The 26,534-nt window shown below is 44.9% G+C and overlaps 1 protein-coding gene and 3 non-coding genes across 4 annotated transcripts; 1 reads left to right on the top strand and 3 right to left on the bottom strand.

The window, feature by feature from the left end:
• Window positions 1-13,157: 13,157 nt before the first annotated feature.
• Window positions 13,158-13,354, bottom strand: LOC116221618. The gene has a single exon (XR_004164216.1). It is a non-coding gene; the product is annotated as a U2 spliceosomal RNA (small nuclear RNA).
• A 240-nt stretch (window positions 13,355-13,594) lies between these two features.
• On the bottom strand, window positions 13,595-13,708 carry LOC116221624. The gene has a single exon (XR_004164220.1). It is a non-coding gene; the product is annotated as a U5 spliceosomal RNA (small nuclear RNA).
• Window positions 13,709-15,527: 1,819 nt separating this feature from the next.
• On the top strand, window positions 15,528-19,141 carry LOC105910990. Its single transcript, XM_031571286.2, has one exon. It carries the CDS (start codon window positions 15,528-15,530, stop codon window positions 18,996-18,998), a length of 3,471 nt encoding a protein of 1,156 aa, XP_031427146.2. The 3' UTR covers window positions 18,999-19,141.
• Window positions 19,142-25,457: 6,316 nt separating this feature from the next.
• LOC116221623 lies at window positions 25,458-25,571 on the bottom strand. The gene has a single exon (XR_004164219.1). It is a non-coding gene; the product is annotated as a U5 spliceosomal RNA (small nuclear RNA).
• Between the last annotated feature and the right edge of the window lie 963 nt (window positions 25,572-26,534).

Here is a 26,534-nt window from a genome sequence, read left to right as displayed (position 1 = left end):
TACTTGGCCAATAAAACCTGATTCTGATTCTGATTAATGTCAGTGACACACAGTGTGTGTGTGTGTGTTAGTGTGTGTGTGTGTGGATGTTGATATTAATGTCAGGGAGTGGGCAGGCTTGTGGGGTGAAACTGATGTTTAGCAACTGGAGCCATAAGGTTTGAAACATGAGACACATCACAGCCCTGACGTGTGTGTAAATGAGACACATCACAGACACACACACACACACACACACACACACACACGAGTGTGTGTGTAAATGAGGTGTCTGCGCTGGGAGTAAATATGACACTCAGAGAGACACGAGTCTGAGACCAGTCTGGATGAGAAATCCTGTCACACTGGATGGTTTCACATTAATGACACACACACACACACACACACACACACACACACACACACACACACTGGATAGTTTCACATTAATGACACCAGGCACCCTGAAAAACAGAACATTCATCAAAGAGCTGTGTACATTGTGATTAGTTCGGGCTATAAGTCAAACTGAATGGATTATGCTAATGTTGCTAATGCTAATGGTGTGTCATTTCTTTCCTTGAGAAGACGGGCACACACTGATGATGACCTCAGAGCCGGTGGAAGGGGACCGTCTGAGCGTAGTGCAGTGTTGCCTAAGTGACCCTCACAGTCACACACCTTTAAGAGAGGGTGTGTGAGCGCAGTGCAGGCCAGTGGTGACCTCACACCCTTGAGGCCTCAGAGACGGGCTAGCTAGCGCTAGCAGCCCTGGGACTTTAGCCTGTTTAGCTAACAGGGCCGAGAGTGCTGATTGGATCCCAGTGACTGACACTGTGACTCTCACCACACAGAGTACACCGTGACACTCTGACTCCGTGACACAGAGTACACAGTGACACACTAGGGTTGTCACGATACCAAAATGATGACTTCGATAATATACCTGCCAAAATATCACGATACCCGATACTTACGATACGATACCACAAATACGATACGATACCGGTATATTTATCTATGATAGTAATAAACAAAACATCTGTAAGGTTCCCTTTTTTACCAGCTTGTTCCTGCCCAGCTTGTTTAACACTTAACAAATTCCATAAGAATGAATTACATAATTTTACAGATGTGTGTTTGAGGTGGAAAAAAACCTAAAGCTATGTGGGTTGGGTACATTAAAGATGGACACATAATTAAAGGGCAATTTCTCCCCTTTATTGAAAAACGACAATGAAAAACATGCCACCACATACCTTTGCACCAACACACACATGCCATTACACTATGGCGAACAATGAGACAGCCTGTCTGTCTGGTAGAATTTTTAATTATGAATATTCAGTTGTTGCAACTTGCAACTATTGCAATTGTTTACGTATTACAACTGAACTATTTACACACTTTACAAACTATTTACACACTAACAGAAACACTAACTCTATAAATTAACTGAAATGTATTTTGTGAGGGTCTTGTTAGCAACAACAAAAATGATAGTCATGACGATAATGTGCATTGTCTCATTTTCTGGACAGTTCTTTTGCCAGATGAAGCCACTTGCTTGACGTTTGACTGTGTTAGGAAAGTCGTTGGCAACCTAGCCAACATCACAATAACATTACAAAGAAGCCGACGCGAGAGCACTTAATACTAGCATCAATGTCCGAGCTTGTTATAACAAGCTTGCTAACATCGCTAACGAGATGTCTTGCTAGCGGCTAAATTTAGCGAAACCTGTTAAATTTGCTTACTTTGTTTATGACAAACTAGCAAGTCAACAACTTTCCTAACACAGTCAAACATCAAGCAATTGCAACACAAGACAAAGCAGACGTCCTCTTTCACCCGGACATGTCCTCTTTTCGAGACCTAAATGTGTTTGGGTAAAAGAGGACGTCTGGTCACCCTAGCTATAGGCTAAGGCTAATCGTGTTAGGCCAGGGGTTCTCAAACTTTTGCAAGCTGGGCCCCCCCAAAGCTGGTTAGGGGTAGTTGGGGCCCCCCCATCCGCCCGCGGCCCGCCGCCACCGCCCTCAACTACACCACCATATATAGATAGATAGATAGATAGCATATTGTTATTGATAGGCCTGACATGTCAAGGTTAGGCTATTGTTATTGTTAGGCCCATACAGACAATTATTATAACTATTTATTATTATTATTATTATCAGTAATAGTAGGCCTATTATTAGGCTATTCATTATTATCACCATCATTATGTTATTATTATTATAATTAATGATTATCGACCAATTATTATTATTGTATTATTATTATTATCATAATAATAATAAGTGTTATTATTGCTATCATTAGGATACTGTTATTATTATGGGCCTCTTGTGATCTTTACAAAAAAAATCCTACAGGTCTATCAGGGTGAGACATGAGCCTGCTTTGCACTGCAAAGGTCCTCAAATCTTGGGGCAATGTTTGACAAATACATCATCAGGTCATCCTCGATCTGTGCGCGGTTGCGGTATTTAGTTTTGAGCGCAGTCTTGAAAAGCCTATCTCGCACAAATATGTCGACGCGAAAAGGAGGAGTATTTTTAAGGCTATGTCGCAAAGCTGATCATTGCTACCCAGAATGACGAAAGAGGGGAGATGCTTAAGTCTACTGTCACTCTTCAGCTGCTCTTTCATGTCTAGTGACAGCTCATCTGCTGAGCAGAGAAATGGATCCCGAACTCAGGCGAATGAACGGTAGTCCTCTTTGAAATAGGACCCAAACTGATTTCTGATATTCGGCGTGATAGTGTCATTTGGCATAGGAGCTAAACTCAGCACAATACCTATCATTATTCTACACGTCTTCCGTGGCCGGCTAAATCAGTGTTTCGGCAATTGTATGGGGTTTGCCAAGCTCAATTCTATGAGCAACTACATAAGATGCCTCCAGACACTGCTTGGAGATGGTGGTTCGTTGTTGCTGGAGGCCATCACGTTCATGTTTAAAGTCCACAGGCTTCTCTTTCTGACTTTTACGAATCAGAAACTTGTCCATGTTGTGTTTGTTTGCTGATACATTATGTGTGAAGTTAATAAAGTTCTAATTTCAACGTAGTGTTCTTGTATGTGTGGTTGTGAACGATTTGCACACGAATAATGGATAAAGCTGCTAGGCAATGATTCCTAACAAAACGAACTGTACACAATTTAGACAGGGACAGCACAAAATAGTATTCAAGTGCTGGTGTTTTATTTGTTGCAACACGGTGGATGATCAAAAAATGTAAAGGGAGGCTAGGTGTTAAGGAGAAAAGGGCTAGCTGTAGTTGGAAAAGGTAGCTAGCTAGGCTAGCTCTCGGGGCTACGAGCTTTTTTAAAAGATTGTGGAGCAAGTTACTCCTTAGAATAGGCTACGAATAGACCTACTGCAAGTGCAGTAAGGTATTACTAAGGAAGGAGTGAGTCTTTAAAAATACTGTTTATAAAGCAATGAATATCTGAATGATAGAGGAAACAAGAGAAATTGAACAAACTCTGCAGAGTGTCATCTCAGGGTGAGCACTTACCATGCCTGCGTTTTTTTTTTATACTCGGAAGCGGAGGTGCAACTCGCGTTGAAATGATAAGACTCCGTTTTGATTGGTGGATCAGGAGCAAAACAGTATTTGATTTGTTTGGGTCAGTGCAGCCCCTTGCATTTCGCCACTGAGGGAGCTTTCACTAACCAGTGACAGGTCGGAAGTAGTTTTTTTTTTCTCCGCCTGTGACATCGCGCCCCCCCTGGAGAGTGTTCGCGCCCCCCACTTTGAGAACCACTGTGTTAGGCTGTATATGGGTGAGCTTGGGGGTGTTCATGTTAATAATCACATTTGCTAACCTGTCGTTCTTTGAACTCTCTGAAAAGTTCGGGGTGTCTGTCTGATAGGTGCTTAGCCATATTCGACGTGTTCCCTCCCTTTGCCTGAGTGGATTTGAAGGGTCTGTGTATGTCGATGGGTTTTCCTTCGGTGGCTTCTTCGTACCCGAAGTATTTGCATGTGTGAGAGCTGGGCAGCCCCGCCCTTGCAGTCAATGTGTGCAGGCAGCCTGACAGGGAGCGGAACAGTGAGTGCGCTCTGATTGCGTGCTTTTTTAATGAAGTACTGGTACCAAAAATATGCAAAATCGTATCGTTTTTAACGTAAGGGTACCGCGGTACTTTTCTAGTACCGGTACACCGTGCAACATTATGACACACTGACTCTCACCACACACACACTAACACACACACACACACACACACACACACACCGTGACACTCTGACTCACCACACAGAGTACACTGTGACACTCTGACTCACCACACAGAGTACACCGTGACACTCTGACTACACCGTGACACTCTGACTCACCACACAGAGTACACCCTGACACTCTGACTACACCGTGACACTCTGACTCACCACACAGAGTACACCCTGACACTCTTACTACACCGTGACACTCTGACTCACCACACAGAGTACACCCTGACACCGTGACTCACACCACACACCCTGACACTCTGACTCACCATGACACACTGACTCTCACCACACAGAGTACACCGTGACACTCTGACTCACCACACAGAGTACACTGTGACACTCTGACTCACCACACAGAGTACACTGTGACACTCTGACTACACCGTGACACTCTGACTCACCACACAGAGTACACCCTGACACTCTGACTACACCGTGACACTCTGACTCACCACACAGAGTACACCCTGACACTCTGACTACACCGTGACACTCTGACTCACCACACAGAGTACACGTGACACTCTGACTCTCACCACACAGAATACATTGTGAGACTGTGACTCACCACACAGAGTACACCGTGAGACTGTGACTCTCACCACACACACACTAACACACACACACACCGTGACACTCTGACTCTCACCACACAGAATACATCGTGAGACTGTGACTCACCACACAGAGTACACCGTGAGACTGTGACTCTCACCACACACACACTAACACACACACACACCGTGACACTCTGACTCTCACCACACAGAATACACTGTGACACTCTGACTCACCACACAGAGTACACCGTGACACTCTGACTCCGTGAAACAGAGTACACCGTGACACTCTGACTCTCACCACACAGAGTACACCGTGACACTCCGACTCTCACCACACACACACTAACACACACACACCGTGACACTCTGAGACTCTGACTCACCACACAGGGTACACCGTGACACTCTGACTACACGTGACACTCTGACCCTCACCACACAGAGTACACCCTGACACACTGCACCACTCACCACACACACACTAACACACACACACAGAGAACACCCTGACACTCTGACTCTCACCACACAGAAGTACACCGTGACTCATTGCACCACTCACTCACACACTGCCAGACGTGGCTGCAGAGCTGATCCAGTGAGCTGAAGACTGATACAGACGTGAAGTTCTTTTAATTACAGGAATGAAATGTTTAGTCGGATGGGATTAGCATCTGTGCATGCATGTGCATTCTCATATCTAGAGATGTGTGTGTGTGTGTGTTAGACTGTCTCTCATATCTAGAGATGTGTGTGTGTGTGTTAGACTGTCTCTCTCATATCTAGAGATGTGTGTGTGTGTGTGTGTTAGACTGTCTCTCTCATATCTAGAGATGTGTGTGTGTGTGTTAGACTGTCTCTCTCATATCTAGAGATGTGTGTGTGTGTGTGTGTTAGACTGTCTCTCTCATATCTAGAGATGTGTGTGTGTGTGTGTGTGTGTTAGACTGTCTCTCTCATATCTAGAGATGTGTGTGTGTTAGACTGTCTCTCTCATATCTAGAGATGTGTGTGTGTGTGTTAGACTGTCTCTCTCATATCTAGAGATGTGTGTGTGTGTGTGTGTTAGACTGTCTCTCTCATATCTAGAGATGTGTGTGTGTGTGTGTGTGTGTTAGACTGTCTCTCTCATATCTAGAGATGTGTGTGTGTTAGACTGTCTCTCTCATATCTAGAGATGTGTGTGTGTGTGTTAGACTGTCTCTCTCATATCTAGAGATGTGTGTGTGTGTGTGTGTTAGACTGTCTCTCTCATATCTAGAGATGTGTGTGTGTGTGTGTGTGTTAGACTGTCTCTCTCATATCTAGAGATGTGTGTGTGTGTGTTAGACTGTCTCTCTCATATCTAGAGATGTGTGTGTGTGTGTGTGTGTGTTAGACTGTCTCTCTCATATCTAGAGATGTGTGTGTGTGTGTGTGTTAGACTGTCTCTCTCATATCTAGAGATGTGTGTGTGTGTGTGTGTGTGTGTGTTAGACTGTCTCTCTCATATCTAGAGATGTGTGTGTGTGTGTGTGTGTGTTAGACTGTCTCTCTCATATCTAGAGATGTGTGTGTGTGTGTGTGTGTTAGACTGTCTCTCATATCTAGAGATGTGTGTGTGTGTGTGTCTCTCTCTCATATCTAGAGATGTGTGTGTGTTAGACTGTCTCTCTCATATCTAGAGATGTGTGTGTGTGTGTGTGAGTGTGTTAGACTGTCTCTCTCATATCTAGAGATGTGTGTGTTAGATGTGTGTGTGTGTTAGACTGTCTCTCTCATATCTAGAGATGTGTGTGTGTGTGTGTGTGTGTGTGTGTGTGTGTGTGTTAGACTGTCTCTCTCATATCTAGAGATGTGTGTGTGTGTTTGTGTGTTAGACTGTCTCTCTCATATCTAGAGATGTATGTGTGTGTGTTAGACTGTCTCTCATATCTAGAGATATGTGTGTGTGTGTGTTAGACTGTCTCTCTCATATCTAGAGATGTGTGTGTGTGTTAGACTGTCTCTCTCATATCTAGAGATGTGTGTGTGTTAGACTGTCTCTCTCATATCTAGAGATGTGTGTGTGTGTGTGTTAGACTGTCTCTCTCATATCTAGAGATGTGTGTGTGTTAGACTGTCTCTCTCATATCTAGAGATGTGTGTGTGTGTGTGTGTTAGACTGTCTCTCTCATATCTAGAGATGTGTGTGTGTGTGTGTTAGACTGTCTCTCTCATATCTAGAGATGTGTGTGTGTTAGACTGTCTCTCTCATATCTAGAGATGTGTGTGTGTGTGTGTTAGACTGTCTCTCTCATATCTAGAGATGTGTGTGTGTGTGTGTGTGTTAGACTGTCTCTCTCATATCTAGAGATGTGTGTGTGTGTGTGTGTTAGACTGTCTCTCTCATATCTAGAGATGTGTGTGTGTGTGTGTGTTAGACTGTCTCTCTCATATCTAGAGATGTGTGTGTGTGTGTGTGTGTGTGTTAGACTGTCTCTCTCATATCTAGAGATGTGTGTGTGTGTGTGTGCAGGGCCGGCGATTGCTATAGGCGAACTAGGCGACTGCCTAGGGCGACAAATGGGTTGGGGGCGCCCTCTAAGGTCGCCCTTAGACCTACTTCCCATTAATCAGAGTGAGAATAACAAGCAAATTAAAACATGTTTATTAATCATGATCATCCTAGGGCGCCCCTTCAGCCACACGTTTACTTGTCAACCCGATTTTTAAATTGAATTGATGGTTATTGTCGATAATTTCCTAATTGGGGGGGGGGGGGGGGGGGGGGGGGGCGGTTGCGTTAAATTACGTTAGATTACGTTAGTTACGTAAGGGCTCCTGCACACAGCCAGGGTGGGGTGAGCGTGTTAGCTACGTGGCATTCGCAAAAATTAAGCGGTCTAAACCATCTGGAGCACAGGGACGAAAACGAAGAAAGGAAGAAGAGGAAAAGAAAGCCAAGTATAGAGGTAAGTCTTCTCATCTCAGCCATTAAGGTGTCAAACGAAATAAATGTAGTATTGTGCATCACCTAATATTGGACGTTTCATTGCTGTCACTTAGGCTAGCTATAGCTAGCTAGCGACTGTTACTTTGCTAATTTGCTACGTAGGCTATTACTAGCAAACGTAACTTCACTGATAACCTACATGGATGTAAATGTCAAAAGACCAGTATCTGGATAACGTATGCTAGTTATGAAAACTACAGTTGCTGTCTACATTCATTATAAATAGCATAAGTTCTGTTTAGTGAATTCACAACTAGCAGCAGCATAGTGAGAATAACAAGCAAATTAAAACATGTTTATTAATCATGATCATCCTAGGGCGCCCCTTCAGCCACACGTTTACTTGTCAACCCGATTTTTAAATTGAATTGATGGTTATTGTCGATAATTTCCTAATTGGGGGGGGGGGGGGGGCGGTTGCGTTAAATTACGTTAGATTACGTTAGTTACGTAAGGGCTCCTGCACACAGCCAGGGTGGGGTGAGCGTGTTAGCTACGTGGCATTCGCAAAAATTAAGCGGTCTAAACCATCTGGAGCACAGGGACGAAAACGAAGAAAGGAAGAAGAGGAAAAGAAAGCCAAGTATAGAGGTAAGTCTTCTCATCTCAGCCATTAAGGTGTCAAACGAAATAAATGTAGTATTGTGCATCACCTAATATTGGACGTTTCATTGCTGTCACTTAGGCTAGCTATAGCTAGCTAGCGACTGTTACTTTGCTAATTTGCTACGTAGGCTATTACTAGCAAACGTAACTTCACTGATAACCTACATGGATGTAAATGTCAAAAGACCAGTATCTGGATAACGTATGCTAGTTATGAAAACTACAGTTGCTGTCTACATTCATTATAAATAGCATAAGTTCTGTTTAGTGAATTCACAACTAGCAGGTGCATACACACAGTAACCATTTTGGGGATAGTGGTGTTCACCCTTCTGTACAGTTCCTTCCCAGGAATATACTAAAATATATATGTTTTTTGTTTTGTTTTGTTCTCATTTTTTATTTTTGTTTTAAATTGGCCAGATGCACTCAGGCAATTTTTGCAGAGGCCGGCACCTGCTGGAGAAAGGACGCTTGATTCGCCTCTGTAAGTAGCCTACACAACTAGTACTATTGTTGCTGTTTTTGTTATTGTTATTATTATTATTAGCAATTATTACTTTCATAATCACATCACATTAATACAACTAATTGTAATCAGTAGCCTAGTATAATTTAGCCTTGTTGCAGTGGTGGCAGTAATTGTAATGTATCTACTACAAGTTACATGGTCAGATAAAATGTATTAATGCAACTATGTGGTAGGATGATAGAGATGACCAAATGCAATTGTGTAATGAACAGCATGGATAAATTCTGTGTTTAAATACAGCTGCAGGAGAAGGGACATCCAGTAGTTCTCAAGGGGCCAGTAACACACAGGCCAGGAACACACCGCCTGCATCAGGTGAGTCTATTTAATAGTATTTATTCAAGCCACATCCATACTTTAAAGTACAATAGAAACATGTTAGCATGTATTAAATACAATAGCTTGTTTTCTTAAAGAAGTTCAACCACATTCATGATCATTTCACTTATTATATTAAACACTGCTTGTCTGGCTATACAATATGCTTGAATACAGGTGAAGGTGAAGGGACATCCAGGACCACATCAAGCACTCAGGGCACCAGTGAAACTACACTGCCGCCTGCAGACACCTCACCCTCCGCAATTCCTGATATCCAGGGAGAACCTATATATCCTGCTGACTGGCCAGCCCTCTGTGATCCGGTAAGGATAGTTAGTTAGTTTGCAGAGGACCATACCAGACCAGTCCAGACTTTACATTTCCAAAAAAGAGATGATGGGAGAAGCTGCCACCACAACCACTTCTACAGGAAATTAGTAAATGGGGAGAAAATCAAGAGAAGCTGGCTTGTATATTCAAGGAAAAACAATACTCTGTATTGCTTCTGCTGCAAGCTATTTTCACAGAAAAACTCAATCTCGCCTAGGGCAACCAAGGGGCTAGAGCCGGCCCTGTGTGTGTGTGTGTGTGTTAGACTGTCTCTCTCATATCTAGAGATGTGTGTGTGTGTGTGTGTGTGTGTTAGACTGTCTCTCTCATATCTAGAGATGTGTGTGTGTGTGTGTGTGTCTCTCTCTCATATCTAGAGATGTGTGTGTGTTAGACTGTCTCTCTCATATCTAGAGATGTGTGTGTGTGTGTGTGTGTGTGTTAGACTGTCTCTCTCATATCTAGAGATGTGTGTGTTAGATGTGTGTGTGTGTTAGACTGTCTCTCTCATATCTAGAGATGTGTGTGTGTGTGTTAGACTGTCTCTCTCATATCTAGAGATGTGTGTGTGTGTGTGTGTGTGTTAGACTGTCTCTCTCATATCTAGAGATGTGTGTGTGTGAGACTGTCTCTCTCATATCTAGAGATGTGTGTGTGTGTGTGTTAGACTGTCTCTCTCATATCTAGAGATGTGTGTGTGTGTGTGTTAGACTGTCTCTCTCATATCTAGAGATGTGTGTGTGTGTGTGTGTGTTAGACTGTCTCTCTCATATCTAGAGATGTGTGTGTGTGTGTGTGTGTTAGACTGTCTCATATCTAGAGATGTGTGTGTGTTACGTTTGAATACATTCTGATTTTCGTTCGCGCCATTTCATTCACCAATGCAGATAGCAGAGAGAAGCAACCGAGGAGAGGTGAGGGGAGGAGGGGAGGAGAGGAGAGAGAAGAGGAGGGGAGGAGAGAGGAGAGGAGAGAGGAGGAGAGGAGAGGAGAGAGGAGGGGAGGGGAGGAGAGAGGAGGAGAGAGGAGGAGAGGAGAGGGGAGGAGAGAAGTAGCCAGGGAGAGGAGAGGAGAGAGTGCGTGATGTGGACTCCACTTGACAGTTGTCCTTTGGGACTGGAGGCAGAGTGCAGCGTGCGCTCAGAAGAGTTCTAGAATAATCCAGCTCAGCTGTCATCGTGTGAGAAGCAGCACCGGCACGCTAGACGTGGAATTAGTGGAATAATCTAGGATACCTATGCATTCATTATCAATAATAAGACTATACATTAGGATACCTCTGCATTTAATATCAATAATAAGACTATACATTAGGATATATATGCATTTATCATCAATAATAAGACTATACATTAGGATACATCTGCATTTATTATCAATAATAAGACTATACATTAGGATATATATGCATTTATTATCAATAATAAGACTATACATTAGGATACCTCTGCATTTATTATCAATAATAAGACTATTAGTCATATGGGCTCCGTTCAGATCAGTTATTATTGATTCCTATCTGTGGAGTAGTAGACTCACCAGAGACAATGACCACCACCCACTACACAGTACTCTCATTTACATTTAGTCATTTAGCAGACGCTTTTGTCCAAAGCGACGTACAAGGGAGAGAATATTCAAGCTACGAGCAATAGAACCTGGTGTAACAATAGATAAATACTACTTTACATAAGAAATATAACAAAATGAAATAAAAAAAGAAAGAAGTGCAGAAATGTAACTGCTGTAATTGCAAGTTACGCACTAGTCGAAGTGCCAGTTAGGACGGGAAGTGCTCTCTGAAGAGTTGGGTCTTCAAAAGCTTCTTAAAGAAAGAGAGGGACGCCCCTGCTCTGGTAGTGCTGGGTAGTTCATTCCACCAACGTGGAACTACAAATGAGAATAGTCTGGACTGCCGTACTTGCACAGACGGCAGTGCCAAACGACGCTCACTAGAAGAGCGCAGCATCCTGGGTGTAACATTTGCCCTTACAAGAGCATTTAGGTAGGTGGGAGCAGAACCATCAAGCACTCTGTAGGCAAGCATAAGTGACTTGAACTTAATGCGAGCAGCTACAGGCAGCCAGTGGAGGTCAATAAGAAGCGGGGTGACGTGTGCCCTCTTCGGTTGGTTGAACACCAGACGCGCCGCCGCGTTCTGGATCATTTGTAGTGGTTTCACCACGCAAGCGGGCAGGCCCGTTAGGAGGGCGTTGCAGTAATCAAGGCGGGAATTCACCAAGGTTTGCACCAGCAGCTGGGTGGCATACTGGGTTAGGTACGGCCTGATTTTGCGGATGTTGAATAGCGCAAAGCGGCAGGACCTAGAGACAGAGGCAATGTGGTCCGTGAAAGTCAGTTGGTCATCAATAATGACCCCGAGGTTTCTTGCTGTTTTGGATGGAACAAGAGACAAGGAGTCAATATTGATGCTGATGTTGTGGTGGATGGCCTGCTTGGCTGGAAAGACCATCAGTTCCGTTTTGGCCAGGTTCAGCTGAAGGTGGTGGTTTTTCATCCATGTGGATATATCAGCAAGACAGTCCGAGATCCGCGCCGAGACAGTGGTGTCCTCAGGAGGGAAAGACAGAAACAGTTGAGTATCATCGGCATAGCAATGATAGGAAAAACCATGCGAGCGGATGATAGGGCCCAGCGAAGTGGTGTAAATGGCAAAGAGAAGTGGTCCCATCACCGAGCCTTGGGGCACCCCTGTGGTAAGGTGGTGAGGTACAGACAGCTGACCTTGCCATGACACCTTGAACGAGCGCCCAGTGAGGTACGATTCAAACCAGGAGTGCGCCTTGCCAGAAATGCCCATACTTGACAGTATGAACAATGACCACCACCCTCTACACAGTACTCTCAATGACCACCAGTCTACACAGTACTCTCAATGACCACCAGGGTACTGACCACCACCCTCTACACAGTACTCTCAATGACCACCAGTCTACACAGTACTCTCAATGACCACCAGTCTACACAGTACTCTCAATGACCACCAGGGTACTGACCACCACCCTCTACGCAGTACTCTCAATGACCACCACCCTCTACTGACATACCTATATCTATGACTACTGACATACCTATGTCTATTACTACTGACATACTTATGTCATTTACTACTGACATACCTATGTCTATGACTACTGACATACTTTTATCTATTACTACTGACATACCTATGTCTATTACTACTGACATACCTCTATCATTTACTACTGACATACCTATGTCTATTACTACTGACATACCTCTATCATTTACTACTGACATACCTCTATCATTTACTACTGACATACCTATGTCACGGTGTGTTTGTCTGTCTGTCTGTCTGTCTGTCTGTCGCAGGCACTGGAACTGCGTAGGCGTGGCTTCTGGACACTGAACTAACGAGCAAACACACACAAAATAAGTATTTATGCATGTATATTTATATGTATGTATGTATGTATGTATGTATGTATGTATGTATTTATTTATAATAAAGGAGGGGAAACTCACTGGAGGCCCAAGAGGACTGCAGACTGGACACAGAGCGGGCAAAGTTCTCTGCTCCTGGAAGAGCGCTTCTTGGGAATCCTGTTTTTAGACAAAGAAAGGAGTGCACCGTTCCCAGTGGCACTGCAATACCGGGTCGATGCGTGGAGCGGACGGAGCAAGCCCCTCTTCCGACTCCCTGTTCCAAAAATCCATTTAATATATAGTCCTCGGGTAGAGGAAGTATCAGATATTAAACTGATAAGAACAGATTTTTTTTCTTCAGGTGCTCTTGGCCAAAAGGCCGAGAAGCGATAACCCACAACTGCACTTCGCACGGCGGGGCGGTCCGGGCCACGAGATGCTCAGCCGTGGTGGGCGGGGCGGAGGAGGGAGAAAAAAGAGGAACCTGCAAAGGAACACGGCAGGGGAACCACCACACACGGCGGAACAAGCCAGAGGAACAGAGAGGACCTAACCAGAGGAACAGAGAGGACCTAACCAGAGGAACAGAGAGGAGAACAGGGAACAAACTTGACTTTAGACAGGCAGGTGATGCACCGCCGAAGCAGAGCTTCCAAAAATACCGTAAACTCGGGGGTGTTCCCCTCCATGGAAATCTTTAGTAAAAGGCGAAAGATTTGTACGAGTCGAAGAGAAACCCGAGCGTGCCTTCCACATGGCCTCTGGCCCGGGTGCTAGGACGGCGCCGGGCGCGGCCCTCACGGTGTGTCTATCTGTCTGTCTGTCTGTCGCAGGCACTGGAACTGCGTATAGGCGTGGCTTCTGGACACTGAACTAACAAGCAAACACACACAAAACCAGTTAAAAAAAAAAAAAAGAAGTATTTATGCATGTATATTTATATGTATGTATGTATGTATATATATATGTATGTATGTATGTATGTATGTATGTATGTATTTATTTATTTATAATAAAGGAGGGGAAACTCACTGGAGGCCCAAGAGGACTGCAGACTAGTGATGGGCAAATGAAGCTTTGGTGAAGCATTGAACCATTAGGCACATTGTTTCAAAAATCGGTTCATTACTTGAAGCTTCAGTAACAGTGACCTCTCCTGGTGATGTGCCAAGGCTGCAACTAAATTAGCCCAGCTAGACAGTGGCATGAAGCTTTAAAGGACCCATCGTATGCCAATTTTACCACAAGTTGATATGGTTCCTTGGGGTCTTAATGAAATGTCTGTAACATAGTTTGGTCAAAATACCACAAGGATCATTATAAACTGTACCCTTTTACCCTGCTTGAAACAGCCCTTCTCTCAAACAAGCTGTTTTGAGCTCCTATGCTAATGAGCCAGCTAACCCCTCCCCCCTCCCCCTCCCTCTCCCCCCTCCTCCGCGGTTTTGGGCTACTCTTTGAAACGTTTGAAACGAAAAATATGGCCACTGGAAACGAGATAGAGATGTAGATTGTTCAGACCCTGAACAAGAACAGGCTCCCAAACAAGTTCAAGAATGTAGGGTACAACAGGACGTTTCTGAATGGTAAGTAAACTTTGTCAATTCTACATTTATTTTTTTCTTTGGCTAAGGCAATATGGTCTGTTGTCGGTGTGGAGAGCATGGCAATGCTAGTAAATAGTGTGTGCATGTACGAGTATGTAACAAATACAGTGTGTTTATGGAAGTTACTGTTTGTGAAAAGTGTTTATATAAATGCAGGTAATGGGAACGCCATTATGCCTGCTACACGAACAACAGCCAAACAAATACACCCTTCTCGTCAGTGTTCTGTCAGAATACAATACTTTTTCTAAGCTTTTAATTCAACCAGGTGGCTTGCAGGATAGCTAGCTATCTACTATGTGGGACTTAGCTTGCTTTTGATGGCTGGACTTTTTTAATTGTTATGTATCCTGTTTAATAATTTCTCTCATAAGTGGTGCATAGCAAAATACACGAGTTAAGCTCCAGCTGTAAAGTAAAATATTATCTGACAACAGTAATGGACCAAGCAGGTGTAGAACATAACGTACTTACCTCCGTTTATTAGCGTTCAAACCTGGTTTTCTCATTATATCGTTGTATTTGTCGACTTTTGTCACACAACATTCAAATACACTTTACCTGCAATGTTGTCACTTTTTAAAACTCTTTATATATACAGGTGTATTTGTGCCAAGTGTGAGCAAATTCCTACAGAGCCTGAGAATCAATGCTGCAGGAAGATACCACAGGTAGAATTATTTGTGACATTGTAAATATGCAGTCATCATCTGTTTTATATTCCATGTCACTTACACTTTCAATATTCAAGGTTACAAGAAGACTCCTGCAGCTTCAGAACCAAACTACCTGCATGGTCGACCACCCAGGCCTGGAACCTGTGTTTGAATGTGTTCTCACGACAGAATGCATTCAACATTTACAGGGCAGATTATGGGCCTTTGCGTCAAAGAGGAATAGAGCAGTACGTTTATTTTTTTTAATGCATGAGTTATCAGTCATTTCTGCAATACAAATATGACTTGGGTGGGTGAGGCTAGCAACCTTACTCACAGCACTCGCAAGAGGGCACCGACCGTTGCTACGAAACAAAACAATGAGCAATACCCCCAGAGTCTCCCGAGAGGGGGGGAGGATGAGAGACTCAACAGGACGGATTCAACGGTAACGGCTACGGCAAGCACACGGACAACGAGACGGCTCACCCAGACCACACTAACAGGGGAAGTGTTAGAAGTGAAGTGCCATTGCGGGAAGATCTGCAAAAACGCAAGGGGACTAAAGATACATCAATCTAAGACCACCTGTGGGAAAGGGGAAAAACAGATGCAGCGCATGGTGGAGACACCCAGTGAGACGCAGGAGGACTCCTGTCAGGAAGCACCCCACAGCACAGGGGACCTCTCAGCATCTGCTCCACCCCTTAACCAGAGGGTCTCTCCTAACACTACCCCAGGCACCCTACCTACGAGAGAGAGAGTGAAGTGGCCCCCAGCTAACAACAACATTGCTTGGTACCAACTAGACCAGGACCTCGACAGAGTTCTAGAGGCCGCATTGGCAGGAGCAGCAGAAAGGAAATTGGACAGCATGACTGCAATTGTCTACACCATGGCCAAAGAGCGCTTTGGCACTGAGGAGAAGAAAGGAAGCAGCAAGGCCCCCGGAAAACGGACCAACAGAAGGGCAAGAGAGATTACGCAGTTGAGAAGGGAAATCAAGACTCTTAACAAGCAATACAAACAGGCTAGTTCCAAAGAGAAGGAGGGCATAAAAGACCTGACCACTGAACTTCGAGGGCAACTGTGCAGACTAAGAAGGGCTGAGAGGTCTCTGAGACTGAGAAAAGAGAAGGAGGTCAAGCGTGCTCAGTTCATCAAGGACCCATACAGGTTCACCAAAACCTTGTTGGGTGAAGCAAGATCAGGGAGACTGACCAGCCCTAAAGAAGCTGTGGAAGAATTCCTCAAAGAAAGCCACAGTGACACTCTTAGAGGCCAAGCCTTGGACGTACACCCAAGGATCGGAAGGAGTGAAACCCCGGAGGAAGAGCTTGACACCAAAGAGCCAACATGGAGAGAAGTCCATGACATTGTACAGAAAGCCCGGTCATCATCTGCCCCAGGTCCTAGCTCTATACCCTACAAGGTATACAAGAGATGCCCAATGCTTCTGCGCAGGCTATGGAAACTGTTGTGGAGGATATGGACAAAGGGCATAATTCCAACATCTTGGAAGAGAGCAGAAGGGTGCTTTGTACCAAAGGAAATGGACTCCTCTGAAATAGGGCAATTCCGAACTATTTCTCTCCTGAGCGTCGAATGCAAGATATTCTTCTCAGTCCTGGCACGGAGGCTGACCATGTACATGGTGAAGAACAAGTACGTCGACACATCAATCCAGAAAGGCGGCATCCCAGGCTCCCCTGGATGTTTGGAGCACACAAGCATCCTCAGCCAGCTGATCCGTGAGGCCAAAGAGAGCAAAGGAGACCTAACAGTCTTCTGGCTTGACTTGGCCAATGCATATGGATCAATTTCTCACGACCTCATCAACACAGCAATGGAACATTACCATATCCCCCAACACATCAGGAGAATGATCACCACCTACTTCAGTGGATTCAAGTTACGGTTCCAGACCACCCAGTTTACAACCCAGTGGCAGGACCTGGAAAAGGGGATCGTAACGGGCTGCACCATCTCCCCCATCTTGTTCATTATGGGAATGAACCTTCTCATTACAGCGGCAATTAAGGAATCCAGAGGGCCAATAATGGAGTCTGGCATTCGCCAACCTCCATTAAGAGGCTTTATGGATGACCTCACCATCACAACGGCAACCCATGTGCAAACAAGGTGGATCCTGAAGGCACTCGACGACGTGGCAACTTGGGCTCGAATGAAATTCAAGCCTAAGAAGTCAAGAAGCATGGTGATCAGGAATGGTAAGGTTACAAACAGGTTCCAGCTTCAAGTCCAGGGGGAAGTCATACCACCGATTGAGGAGAACCCAATAAAATGCCTGGGCAAGTGGTACGATTCATCTCTCAAGGACAAAGGCAGTGTTTCAAGGACCGAGAAGCAGGCAGAAGAGTGGCTTAAAAAGATAGAGAGTTCAGGCCTACCAGGCAAGTTCAAGACCTGGCTGTTCCAGCATGGCCTGCTTCCAAGACTCCTGTGGCTCTTGACGATTTACGAGATACCTATGACAGCGGTTGAAGGGATCGAGAGGAAAGTCAACAAACATCTCCGCAAGTGGCTTGGTATTCCACCAAGCTTCACGTCAGTAGGGCTCTACATCAGGTCGGGACAGCTACAGCTACCCCTATCATCGGTGGTTGAGGAGTTCAAGGTGGCAAAGTGCAGGATTGTGATGATGCTCAGAGATTCCACCGACGAGATGGTTAGAGGCGCAGGCGTCACCACAAGATCTGGGCGCAAATGGGCAGCAGCCACACAAGTGGAACAGGCAGAAAGCCTGCTAAAGTTGAAGGACATAATCGGGAACCCGTGCACTGGGCGGCAGGGACTAGGGTCCACCCATTTCCAACAATGGACCAAAGCCGACCCAAGGCAGAGGAGAGTCATGGTCCAAGCCGAGGTCCGGCAGCTAGAGGAGGAGGGGAGATGGTCTAGGGCTGTGGAGCTTGGTTTACAAGGAGCCTGGACGAAGTGGGAACTACCAAAGCGTAAGATCACCTGGCCCGAACTCTGGAGACTGGAGCCTTTCCGAATCTCGTTCCTGCTCCGCTCAGTGTACGACACCCTTCCAACACCAACAAACCTGTACAGGTGGGGAATGAGGGAGGACCCACAGTGCAGGTTATGTGGGGAGAGAGGAACAATGGCGCATATACTGGCAGGATGCAGGACTGCTCTTAGCCAGGGGAGATACCGGTGGCGCCACGACAAGGTCCTCAGAGCACTAGCCGACATCTTGGAGCAGGAGAGACGGAAAAAGCACCAGCCTCAATCGAGACCAACACCATCCATCCAGTTCATCAGGGAGGGGGAGAAACCATCATCCTCCAAGAAGACCAAGAAGGGCCTACTGCAGACAGCACCATCATGGGAGATGAGGGTAGACCTGGGAAGGAAACTACACTTTCCCCAGGTCGTCCAAACTTCCCTGAGGCCTGACATGGTCATTTGGTCAGAAGAGGCCAAGAAGATCATCCTGATCGAACTGACCGTCCCGTGGGAAGAAGGATGCGGTGAAGCCAACGAGAGGAAAGCCACCAAGTACCAGGACCTTGTCCAACAATGCAGGGACAAGGGATGGCAGGCCTGGCTATTCCCAGTGGAGGTCGGATGCAGGGGCTTCCCGGCACAGTCTGTGTGGAATACACTCACAGCTCTGGGAATAAAAGGAAGGGAGAGGAAGACAGCTGTCCGTAGGTTGGGGGAAGCCGCAGAGAGAGCCTCTTGCTGGCTCTGGAATAGGAGGGAGGAGAGAAGCTGGGGACCAGGAGAAGATGGGCAGTGACTGGCCATCACTGCCGGCCCGCCAACTCGAGGGCGTTGTGGTTCAGGGTCGAAACGTCCAATGAAAGTTGGTCACCACCTGATGACATCTTCTCCTGGTCGAAAGCTACAGTCACTTCCTAAGTGACTGAAGGAGTAAGCACTTCATTGTGTATTTAATAGAATAACTGGCGAATAAAATACAATAAATTACTCTTCCCCCTGAGTTACTTTGCTAACTGCTCATCTTACACGTGTCAATTGTTGACATGTTACACATCAAACACTAAAAGCACAGAAATCTTTTTGTATACACTTTTATTGTTAGAAAGATTGCTAGAAAGAATGCCACAGAGCTTTTTAAACATAGTTATTAAATGTACTGATACATAGGTAATAAATACAAAAAATACCAAGTATAATAAAAACATTGATTACAAAATTACACTTTGTGCCATCAGTAGCCATACTGTAAACAAAGGAACACTTTATATATGTGTGTCACCTTTTATTCTCTAAATCCAATGTAAACTTTGCTCAGCCGTCACAGGTATTTGGCGTACAGAAGCTTTGTTAGCTGGTGTTGGGGCTATCTGGGCCGGAGAATCAGGGTGGTCCTGCCGTCCTGCGTTGTGCTCCAGATACGAAGAGTGTTCCCTGATGCTCAAGGAAGGTATACGGTGTTCAGACCTGCCCTCGATTGAACCTCGACACATAGCTGGCTATAACTTCCCTCTTGTCAGGTTTCTCAAAATGGGCAGAGAGATACGCGGGTATTGGGATCTTCAGCACCTCATTCACATATGGGGCCGGGTCCTGAAAAACCTTGTGAAAGATGGGGTCCAACAGGTTATCCACGTACTCTGTAATTAAAAATTTTAAAAAAAATCCAAAACTTTTACATTGTTTTTATTTATTGTTTATAAATATAAATATATATTGTTTTCTGTGTGCCTATGATAAAACAGATATTCAGTATCCTTGGAGTCACAACAAATTAAAAAATTAGATGCTTTACAACTTTAACACGGAGACACAATCAAGGACACGATGAAGTAACTGAGGGTAAACAAACCTGTACTTTTGTAGTGAGGTCGCAGTGTTTTCACAGAAAGCTGCGTGCCAACTGTGCACATCTGTGGTGGGTCCGTCTGGCAGGCCATGTGATGTACCCTAGCACCCTGAACAGGTGTGCTTGCCTAAACACCAAAAGCAGCAATGTTATTCATGTTTGTACTACTGTCATGCATACAAGATGAACTAAAAGCAAATAAAACATGTGAAGAAATGTAGTAACCCATTTCACCTAATATAACACAGAACACAGAAGAGTAGGTAAAAATAACATTGTCATAGTATGCATGCATACTATGAATTTCTCAGAAATCATTATGAAATACTATTTTTACCTTGTGCTGTACTGTACACAAAACCCTCAAATGCACCATAGTGACAAACTGCAGGTGAGTATCTAAGTTCTTGAGTATGCTCTACCCCCCCAAAAAAGCTGCTAATCACGTTGTTCAGGAATAATAAGTGCCCATTTCACATATATGACCCCGTCATTGTAGTGTCGTAAGGTGTCAATAGGAGGACTAATTGCTTTGAATCATATATGCAGGCAGACTATTAACACCTCCACCCCAACACAAGCATTTTCACAAAGGAATGGATGAGAGAACTATTTCTCATAAAGACATTATATACTTCGACACAAATTGCTCTCCATAGACATCCAAACGAACTATCTACTGTATAAGTAAGCCTAGATTAAAATAGGCTAGCCTAACTGTTCACACGAAAATTCGTTGGCCACATCTTTAGGATTGCTGTACATCAGCTGACTCCTACAAACTACAAGATGCTAATGCACATTTCTAGCGAACTTTTAACTGCCTCAGCTATATACCAGCTTAGCACCTCTCTCCACCCCAAAGACTTTTCACAGGGGAATGTTTTTTTGGATAAAATAACTATTTCACATAAGCACATCCACACGAACTACTGTGCAAGTAGGCATCATGTTGTTTGCTGTAGGCACTATTATACCTATGCAGGGCTCTCAAGTGTCACGCATTGAGAGTGACAGTCACTCATTTCGGTCTTTAGTCACGCCCTCCCGCCACACATTGTATTTCTCACGCAGAAAAAAAATATTTATAATAAATTTAATATGCCGCAGCACCCAACCAAAATTCCTCTGGCCGCCCCACTCTCACTATGGAACCGGCAGTCAAGCGCGTCTCGCCTGGAGTTCTTAGTCGAGCCTGCCACTTATCAGCCAATCAAAAAAACGAAAGGGTCTATTCAATAGCCAATCGGAAAATAGCACCATTGTATCTGGGTAAGATTTAATGCAACAACCAATGGGAAAAAAGCATATCCTGTAATTTTTCGTGATTCTGCTACGTCTTCCGAAAGTTTTGTTCACCAACAAAGCAAACCGCTGAAGCTCGAGCATCACTTTGAGCACAGTCATGATCTCCTGTTTTAATGTTACAACAAATTCACAACTTGTTTCACACAAACAATGACAACTTGACTGCTGTTGAAAAATGTTTCCCAGATAATTAGCATCAGTTTTTCACGAGTCTCTTAACCAACAGTTTTACAGCCTGTTCACTGACAACACCTGCTCCGAACAAGTAGTTCATAGATGTAGCCGGTGTGTATCGGTGAAACTCACTCCTCAGGTAAATAAGAAGCCACCCGCAACAATGGATATCTAGCTATTCGTTGGCGTAGTTTGTAGTGGCGGCGCTTGGGATGTCAGAGGTGGCAGGATCGAACCCAGTGCAGGACGTTGAAAAGTCCGATTGTGTTTGACTTTTAAAATAATGTCATATTTTATTATTATATCCTGGCCATGGATGCATTAATCATTGCTGCCTTTCAAAGATGTCAGGTAAAAAGCAATTCATTAATTCATTTTGACCCCCTGAGGGGGGGGGGGGGGGGAAGAGAATGTCACTCTTGCCTGTCTTCAAAACTTGAGAGCCCTGCCTATGTGAACGTAAATTATGACACAAACTACAGTATATAAACATCCACACGACGTAGGCATCGTGTTGTTTGCGGGAGGCACTATGCAAACGTTCTGACACGAATTACATCCAAACGCAATAATGTACAAGTAATCATACATCCAATATGCTAGCCTAGGGTTCATACAGGCAACAGAGAAACATTCGCGAATGCTATATACTGTACACCAGTCGGCTCCGTGGCCAGGCCTCATACACTAATGTACATACCCACTCAGCGCATAAAAGTAATTGTTCGCGAAATTACAGATACAACGACTACTTTTCCCCAACCACTACATGCTAGCCCCTCATCCCCTCACACACACACGACACAACATGCTAACCTCCACACAAAATGTCTAAAAGCAAATACCAGAATTATTTAAAAACAAAAATACTTACATTTCCATCGTCTTCAGTCCTGCGACGGATAGATGGCACCGACCCCCTTTCAATATCAACCTTCCAGCGAGTCCAGCGTTATATTTACCCAGGTTGATAGTCAACAGTCCAATTCAAAGTGGTTAGCGCACACTAACAGATATTTGCCAACTCTTGCAGTAAGACTGCCTTCATATATGAAATCAATCCATTTCAATCTTGTATCTTCTGAAGCTGGAGTCACATGAAGGCATTTGTGCTGATCTGTGCAACCGACCACTGAGCATCTTGGTTGTCGACGTTGATTCATGCTGCTAGCTAGCTTATCCAACTGTTTCCAAGGCTTGCAAGAATAAAATGGCGCTAGGTCACCGAACCGTCTTTAAACTGGGTGGGTCGAGTGGTGGTGGGGGGCGGTCCAAGGCCATGTAGCCAGACTCCCTACATGGGCATGCTTCAAAATCTACGTAGACGTTGGTGGTGATCCCATTTGACACACTCTAGCATATCGTTTCTGACACCACAACACAACACCACACCACACCAAGCCGCGTGAGTTGTTTTTTTTCAGCGTTTTTGTGTTGGGAGACATGCCAGATACCCAAATTAACGCATAGAAGCACTAAAAAAGTGGAATTTTCATAATATGGCCCCTTTAAAACAATGACAATCTAGTGTGCACGCACCAAATCGCCCCCCCCCCCCCACACACACACATGCACCCGTATACAAAGATTGTGATATAATTTTTTTTTACAAATAAAGATTCATTCTTTTTTGTATATTGTGTTATTGAAGAGAGAGTGCTTGGGGAAAGGATGTGCTGGACAAATATGGCACAAGTTGGGTGTGCTTGTGTAACCATGTTGGATAGGGAACAGTCAAAGATTTTGATTTAAAAACATTATTTGTTCTACACTTTTTGGACTGAGCCTGTTGATATAGTCTACTTTTCCTATAGCCTAAATATTTAACAGCCAGCGCACCTTATCATGAGCGATCAGAATAAAGTGTTCCCACATGTCAGAACGACTTCTCTTCCCAGATGCTTTCATAATGATGATAAATCAATACAAACGTAATGACTGTCACAGAATGAGATAGGCTACTACGAACCAAACGTAATGTTGTGCGCGGAAGTTTTTATGCTTTGAAGGCGCTACAATTCAGACTCAAAACGAGGCAACTGACTGTTTCGTGCGTGGCGCTGTGAACCACTCAGCTGGTTCATTCGGAGAAAGAAGCAGTTGCTGTTTCGCACGTAATATGTCACGTGATTTTTCCGTACCAAAGCAACCTTCGAAGCAGTGGTTTTATGGTTGGTGTAGTTTAAGGTATGAAGCACGTTCCGGCGCTTCAGTGTCAGGCTGCCATCACTACTGCAGACTGGACACAGAGCGGGCAAAGTTTACATTTACATTTACATTTAGTCATTTAGCAGACGCTTTTGTCCAAAGCGACGTACAAGGGAGAGAACAGTCAAGCTAAGAGCAATAAAAAAGCATGGTGTAACAATAAATACTACTTTACATGAGAATTAGAAAAACAACAACCTAGAAAAGAGGAAAAAGAAGTGCAGGAATGTAACTGCTGAAGTGCAAGTTAAGCGCTAGTCAGGTGCCAGTTAGGAGGGGAGGTGCTCTCTGAAGAGTTGGGTCTTCAAAAGCTTCTTGAAGGTAGAGAGGGACGCCCCTGCTCTGGTAGTACTAGGCAGTTCGTTCCACCAACGTGGAACTATAAATGAAAATAGTCTGGATTGCCGTGCTTGCACGGACGGCAGTGCCAAACGACGCTCACTAGACGAGCGCAGCGTCCTGGGTGTAACATTTGCCCTTACAAGAGCATTTAGGTAGGTGGGAGCAGAACCAGTAAGCACTCTGTAGGCAAGCATAAGTGACTTGAACTTAATGCGAGCAGCTACTGGCAGCCAGTGGAGCTCGATGAGTAGCGGGGTGACGTGTGCCCTTTTCGGTTGGTTGAACACCAGACGCGCCGCCGCGTTCTGGATCATCTGTAGTGGTTTCACCACGCAAGCCGGCAGGCCCGTTAGGAGGGCGTTGCAGTAGTCAAGGCGGGAGCTCACCAAGGTTTGCACCAGCAGCTGGGTGGCATACTGGGTTAGGTACGGCCTGATTTTGCGGATGTTGTATAGCGCAAAGCGGCACGACCTGGAGACAGAGGCGATGTGGGCCGTGAAGGTCAGTTGGTCATCAATAATGACCCCGAGGTTTCTTGCTGTTTTGGATGGAGCAAGAGATAAAGAGTCAGTATTGATCTTGATGTTGTGGTGGATGACCTGTTTGGCTGGGAAGACCATCAGTTCCGTTTTGGCCAGGTTCAGCTGAAGGTGGTGATTTTTCATCCATGTGGATATATCAGCGAGACAGTCCGAAATCCGCGTCGAGACCGTGGTGTCCTCAGGAGGGAAAGACAGAAACAGTTGAGTATCATCGGCATAACAGTGGTAGGAAAAACCATGCGAGCGGATGATAGGGCCCAACGAGGTGGTGTAAATGGCAAAGAGAAGTGGTCCCATCACCGAGCCTTGGGGCACCCCAGTGGTGAGGCGGTGAGGTACAGACAGCTGACCTTGCCATGACACGTTGAACGAGCGCCCAGTGAGGTAGGATTCAAACCAGGAGTGCGCATTGCCAGAAATGCCCATACTTGACAGTATGGACAGAAGGATGCGGTGGTTGACTGTATCAAACGCAGCTGATAAGTCAAGCAGGACGAGAGCCGAGGATTGAGCTGCTGCTCTAGCTGTTTTTAAGGCCTCCATTACAGACAACAGGGCTGTTTCGGTGGAGTGACCGCTTTTGAAGCCAGACTGGTTCGGATCGAGGAGATTGTTCTTTGACAGGAACTCGGTGACCTGTTTGGAAGCTGCCCTCTCAATGGTTTTAGATAGGAGCGTGAGAAGTGAGACCGGTCGATAGTTTTCCACCTGAGTGGAAGAAGTCAAGTCTTCTTGGGAATCCTGTTTTTAGACAAAGAAAGGAGTGCAGAGAGGACCTAACCAGAGGAACAGAGAGGAGAACAGGGAACAAACTTGACTTTAGACAGGCAGGTGATGCTCCGCCGAAGCAGAGCTTCCAAAAATACTGTAAACTCGGGGGTGTTCCCCTCCACGGAAATCTGTAGTAAAAGGCGAAAGATTTGTACGAGTTGAAGAGAAACCCGAGAGTGCCTTCCACATGGCCTCTGGCCCGGGTGCTAGGACGGCGCCGGGCGCGGCCCTCACGGTGTGTCTGTCGCAGGCACTGGAACTGCGTAGGCGTGGTTTCTGGACACTGAACTAACAAGCAAACACACATAAAATCAGTTTAAATCTTTTTTTAAGTATTTATGCATGTATTTATGCATGTATGTATTTATTTATAATAAAGGAAAACTCACAGGTGGCCGAAAAGGACTGACTGGGTGAAGTTATTTCAAAAAAAAATTGTGACATGTTTCATTTCAGTACATACTTGTTAGGTCAGTAAATTGATTTCATTGATCAATACAAATTATTTTTTCATTTATCCACATATAAATGTATTGTTTTTTTTCACAAAATGTTATTTTTTCATTTTATTTCCCATTCTTTTTTCTAAAGTCATTTCATTTTTTTAACAGGGTGTGTGTGTGTGTGTCTAAACACAAACATGGACTTTTGAAGTCAGTGTGTGGATAAAAAAACCAGTACAAACCAATAAATAAGGCATTTGCGGGATGCGAAGATGGCGGCCAGCAATCCGTCCAGCCCCTGGCCTACCCCATTTATCGCTACCCAATAAGTCAGTGGGTGGACCTCCCACGCTGGCAGGCTCTGGCATTTCAGGGGGCCGGCCTGCTTGTTCTGGAGGGCGGGGTGGGCCACGTTCCTCCATACCTGCTTGGCCTCACGTGCGTTACCTATGAGGCAAGGAACGGGGCTCACCTCCTCTCGGCCCTGCAGTCGCTTTCATGGAATTTTGACTTAGCGTCAACTAACACGCCACCAAGTATTTCAATTCAATTCAATTTTATTTATATAGCGCCATAACAATACAATTGTCTCAGCTTCACAGATCCTGAACCCCCTTAGTGCAAGCACAATGGCAACAGGGGCAAGAAAAAACTCCCTGTTAGTCAGGAAGGAATCTTAAGCAGAACCACGGCACATA

This window comes from Clupea harengus, chromosome 8 (assembly GCF_900700415.2).
Source record: "Clupea harengus chromosome 8, Ch_v2.0.2, whole genome shotgun sequence".
NCBI classification, from domain to species: domain Eukaryota; kingdom Metazoa; phylum Chordata; class Actinopteri; order Clupeiformes; family Clupeidae; genus Clupea; species Clupea harengus.
This window is presented reverse-complemented; position numbering and strand designations above follow the sequence as displayed.

What these genes read in the sequence shown, in the direction of transcription:
- LOC105910990 (XM_031571286.2), top strand. Translation starts at nt 15,528, where the DNA reads ATGACTTGGGTGGGTGAGGCTAGCAACCTTACTCACAGCACTCGCAAG.